A 5,741-nucleotide genomic window follows, 5' to 3' on the forward strand; every position below is an offset into this window, starting at 1 on the left:
GTGCATTTTGTATCTTTGTTGTCTATTTGAATCCCTAAATAAGTGTTTTTCCTTCCCTTTTTCCAGGTTATGTTTTAGAATCCTAGCTACAGTCAAACAATTATCAAAATGAAGAAAGCTTTGATGGTAGCAGAGAAACCATCTCTGGCTGCATCCTTGGCCCAAATTTTGAGTTCTGGAAAGAATACTTCCAGACGTGGTAAGTCAACAAAAATGATGTAAGGAACAATGAGGGTGTGTTTATGAACAGGGCTGAGATGAGCTCGGACGACGTGAGATAGCTGTCCCGGCGGCAATTTTTAAAATTCATTTACTTGGTCCGCTATGAAGAATGAAAGCATTCCTGATTTCAAGCCTGGAGATCTGATTCCTATTCAAAGTGTTAAGATGGTTGAGAGGAAGACCACGCCTCCTGATTATCTCACTGAATCCGAGTTGATTTCACTTATGGAGAAACATGGTATAGGAACGGATGCTTCCATACCAGTTCATATTAATAATATATGTCAACGTAACTATGTTACTGTTACTTCTGAACCACGCCTCCTGATTATCTCACTGAATCCGAGTTGATTTCACTCATGGAGAAACATGGTATAGGAACGGATGCTTCCATACCAGTTCATATTAATAATATATGTCAACGTAACTATGTTACTGTTACTTCTGGTAAGTATTTTCCTTTTTTTATCTCTGTTTTTTTCCGTCTCCTTCCTCCTTTTTTTCTACAAATCTAAATGTCAAAAATTGTAGATACTAGAATTTTATTGGGCTTCAGATGAATTGCTTTGTACAAATTTTTACTTTAAACATTAAAATTAAACCAAATATGTACATAGGTACATTCCGAAAAATAATTTACTTGCAGGTCGTCGTCTTGTACCCACCTCCCTGGGTATAGTTCTAGTGCATGGCTATCAGAAAATAGACCGGGAGCTAACGTGTGTATAATTTACTTGCAGGTCGTCGTCTTGTACCCACCTCCCTGGGAATAGTTCTAGTGCATGGCTATCAGAAAATAGACCGGGAGCTGGTGGAGCCTACAATGCGATCTGCTATCGAGTCCAAGCTTAATCTGATAGCTCGGAATGAGGCAGACTTCAATGTCGTGCTGCGAGATACGCTGGATGTATTTTCGGCAAAATTCGTGAATTTCACGACAAATATCGAAGCGATGGATCAGCTGTTCGAGGTATCGTTCTCACCTCTGGCAGCCACCGGGAAAGCCATGTCCAGGTAAGATACATATGATTGTAGAGTTCTCGTCCTGTTTGAAGCGCGCTACACTCTGTCAGAGAAAACTGAACAGTTTACTTTTAGCCCTGCTTGACTGACAAGCACAAGACCAAATTTTGACATCGATAATTCTTAACCAACCTTGTCAGCCATTCACTATGTGTGAACACAGCTTTAGGTTGGATAGCTCTGTACTGTAGTGCATTTTGTATCTTTGTTGTCTATTTGAATCCCTAAATAAGTGTTTTTCCTTCACACATAACCTAAGCACATATAGAGAATCTAAGCATAGCAATTTTTATTTGTAACCTCACTCAGTGGCGTAGCGTGGTCTAAAGTCAAGTGTAAGGCATGTAGGGCACTAATTTCCATCACCATGCACATTACTACATAAGTTATGCACATGCTTCTTCATAAATATTCAAAGTCAATATTTAAGGGTATTTGAGTAAATTTAGAGTGTATGGCCGCCATACACGCCCTACATGGAAGCTACGCCACTGACCTCACTTGTTTAAGCTCTTGCTGTGTCCTCACACATAATCAATTTCTGTTAATGAACACTATCAATAGGTATTGACTGAAACCAATCACACTGCCTCAACAACATAGATTCACCTTGTCAGCCATTCACTATGTGTGAACACAGCTTTAGGTTGGATAGCTCTGTACTGTAGTGCATTTTGTATCTTTGTTGTCTATTTGAATCCCTAAATAAGTGTTTTTCCTTCCCTTTTTCCAGGTTATGTTTTAGAATCCTAGCTACAGTCAAACAATTATCAAAATGAAGAAAGCTTTGATGGTAGCAGAGAAACCATCTCTGGCTGCATCCTTGGCCCAAATTTTGAGTTCTGGAAAGAATACTTCCAGACGTGGTAAGTCAACAAAAATGATGTAAGGAACAATGAGGGTGTGTTTATGAACAGGGCTGAGATGAGCTCGGACGACGTGAGATAGCTGTCCCGGCGGCAATTTTTAAAATTCATTTTATATTTATTTTTGTTTGCTTTGTAATTCGCTTGTTTGTAATATCTAATTTAAATGAAAAGTATAATATAAACGTGCAAACTAAAGATAAAAAGTAAAAAATGAATTCAGATTGTACAAGTTGCGGAAAAAAAAATCAAAAATTCGAATTTCCCGCCAACTTTACACACAAAAAGTCCGACGATGTCCTACGATGGCCCTGTTCATAACCACGGCCTGAAGGACTCTGCTTATTAGGTAGGTAGGTCAGCTCCCATGGCGTAGAACCTAGCTGGCTTGGAGGGTAGCGCGCCTGCTTGTAAGCACTCGGTCTCGGGTTCGAAGGTTCGTTTTCGGAACGACTGGCTCTCTATCATGTTCTTTTATTTCGGGACAGTAATGTTTCCGTATTTACAGTTCCCGCTATCTCTCTCTAATCGAGTAATCCCTTCATAAAAAAAACGGGTCAGGGTCCTACATAGGGTCCACTTACCATAAAAAGTATGGATGTAAACGGACCTTCCAAACGTTGCTCGCTTCACACACCTGTTGCGTCGGGAGCTAACGTGTGTATAATTTACTTGCAGGTCGTCGTCTTGTACCCACCTCCCTGGGTATAGTTCTAGTGCATGGCTATCAGAAACCAAGGGGGCTGCAATATTTTTTCAACTTTAGAAGACAAATCATATTAACTGAATGAAGTATAATAAATAACTGGTGAATTGTTAACACGGTTCCCTTTACTAACACACTGTTCCCTCTCTTGTTTTGTTTCAGGAACGCACAAAGCTCCCGCGAGATCTTACCGAGTTGACAGGTTGTATATTCTGTTGTGATGAGTTTGCACCTCTAGTCGAGAAGATACGTGCAGTACCATCTCGTCCCGCTAGAGGGCATCATCGTTCCCGTGGTGGAGGTAGAGGTGGAGGGAAGGGTAAACCCCGTGGTGGCGGTGGTAAGCCCAAACCTCCCAAGGATAAGATGGCACAACTCGCCGCGTATTTCGTTTAACGAGTAATTTCCCCGCCTGTCAATGTCATTTGACGTGGGGAAATCCTACCTACTCCTTGTGTGCTCCATAGTCCCAGAGTATTCTCCTCGTGTAGATTACGTTTGACTCGCTACTGCTGCTGTCTGAATGAGTACATATCTTCATTGAGGTGCTATGTAAATATTTCCTTTGTGATATTCAACAGGTTGTGCTGCTTTGGCTTTGGAACTCCCTTCTCTTTGTGCCAAATAAGAAAACATTGTGATTTCATTAAATGCAAACTGAAATACAACGCATCGTATGTAATACGTAGTCACTGGTTCAGTATTACAAATGAAATATTTACCTGTGATCCTCATCCTGTGCCATATGAGAATTTAATAGATTATTTGTTACACTATAATGTTGTTGTTATATCTTGCCTCAGTTGTCTAGTCAATATCATGGAACTACTACAAGCTGTACTCATTCAGACAGTGCTATACGTTAAAATATCTTGCCTCAGTTGTCTAGTCAATATCATGGAACTACTACAAGCTGTACTCATTCAGACAGTGCTATACGTTAAAACGTACTTTACTCTTACATTATTATTAGGAAAATTATTTCAATATTTTAATCAAATCATATTTTCTTGTCATTTAAATCATAGTAATTATTGTTTTACGAAATCTCGTTTAAGTATTTTCCATTATTTTTATTTGATCTACTCTTCGTATTGTGTTATTGATGTTCCCCTAGGATTAAGTTTTCCTATTTACATTTATATTTCCTAGCATTTAGTGAACATAGAAATGTATGAGGAAACAATTCAAGACACATGTAATTTCCTCCTTATTAATGAATTTATACTTTCATCTCATTTAGATTTAATATTATTTTGGAATGCCCCAGACTTATAACAGAAATGTATACAGCTCAACAACCTTCGTTTTATGGATGTATTACTTTTTTATTCATAGAGGTTACTTAGAGGGAAAAACCTATGAAGAGGTTCAAAAAAAAAAAAAAACAATTTCCTCATTTAACATTTTTCCATCATTGCCAGGTACAGTTCACATCTAACGTAGGAAAATACCTGCATGTTGATTCAACTATTGAAGGAGTTTTGTCTTGAATTGTTTTCCAGTGAAACAAGTGCAACATACCAGTTTAGAATGAGATTATTCAATAGCTGATAGTACCTAGATAATAATATAATACTCGTATGTATGTGTGTGTAATCTTATATTATAAGAACAAGATCCATTCACAGTTCATAGTTCACACACTGATCGCTCTATCTCGAGAACCACAACATCTAGAAAGCTGAAATTTGGTAGGAATATTCCTTTTATGGTCTAGGTGTGCAATAAGAAAGGATTTTGCGAAAATCTAAACCGATCCTGAGATATGATCAATTTTTGATCGCTAAAATCACCATAAGAAATACACAGAGTGCAGAGACTGAGGGAGAGAAAACTTTTCCTCGCTCGCCTAATATTGAGTTTCGTTTATGTTTTTAGTTTGATAAAAATACAAGTTCGGCCATGCCTTTTCCACAAGCTTGGCCATGCCTCGGGATGAACTAGCGGGATTCCGGAGCGAAGCGACGGAATTCAGCTAGTAAATCTTATATTATAAGAACGAGAACTCATTCACATTTCACACACTGATCGCCCTATCTCGAGAACCACCACACCTAGCAAGCTGCAATTTGGCAGCGATATTCCTTTTATGCTCTAGGGGATAATGAAGGAAGGACGGACTAAAAATCCAGAAAAACTTAGCCTTCTGTCTTCGTCTTTTCTCCCCCTCCTCCCCCTCTCTCTAGCTCTTACCAGGTTAGGTTAGTATATTAATTAATAGGTAGTCAACGAGTTTTAGGAACGCCGTACTTAACATATATTTATTGTATTAACACCATCTAACCTTTGGAGCTCTATTATCATTTGGTTAAGTTATCAAAGAAATAATTGAAATTCCTCGGCTAAGATTCGACCCACGCTTTTTCTAGATATATCGAGATCATTTTAATTTTTCCATCTCTTACGTATGCTTTTATTTGGCTCAAGATCTTTTTTGTTTATACGTATGTTTCAAATTATTATTATTATTTAAAGCAAAACCCAAATATTTTTAAACTAGTTCTGAATGTCTTTAGCTTTTAGTTTTCATCAAAAGCTCGTTCAAAGGCTAGGCGTTTCTAAAGCTCCTTACCTAATGTAAGGTATTGCATTTATTCGAAGTCAATCTCTGAAGGGCTTCTCACTGTTTTAAGTTTTAGCCGTTTGAACTAACTATTTTATTTGTTTTACTTTAAAAGCATGATCTCCTGATATTATTTTTACTTTAGATAACTTTTGTATTTTTACCTCTTAATTTATTTAATCTGTGGATGAAACGTGTATTTTTGATTTTATGAAATAAAATTCTTAGCACGATTTTTTTCTTCTCGACTCGTGTGTGCCATTTCTTTTTATTTTATTAGGCAGGTAAATTAGTATGCTACTAAAACCTCTTATTAATGGCAATATTTTGGTACATAGACTGGTACTTGTTTGCACAC

General features: G+C 37.7%; 1 protein-coding gene across 1 annotated transcript; it reads left to right on the forward strand.

The window, feature by feature from the left end:
* The first annotated feature begins 318 nt into the window (after positions 1–318).
* Positions 319–3,563, forward strand: LOC103521803 (DNA topoisomerase 3-beta-1). The gene is made up of 5 exons (XM_026832315.1): positions 319–532; positions 960–1,237; positions 1,991–2,111; positions 2,790–2,827; positions 2,980–3,563. The coding sequence occupies exons 1-5, from the start codon at positions 325–327 to the stop codon at positions 3,211–3,213; spliced, it is 879 nt and encodes a 292-aa protein (XP_026688116.1). The 5' UTR covers positions 319–324; the 3' UTR covers positions 3,214–3,563.
* The last annotated feature ends 2,178 nt before the right edge of the window (positions 3,564–5,741 follow it).

Source organism: Diaphorina citri, unplaced genomic scaffold, assembly GCF_000475195.1.
Source record: "Diaphorina citri unplaced genomic scaffold, Diaci psyllid genome assembly version 1.1 scaffold5983, whole genome shotgun sequence".
Classification (NCBI taxonomy): domain Eukaryota; kingdom Metazoa; phylum Arthropoda; class Insecta; order Hemiptera; family Psyllidae; genus Diaphorina; species Diaphorina citri.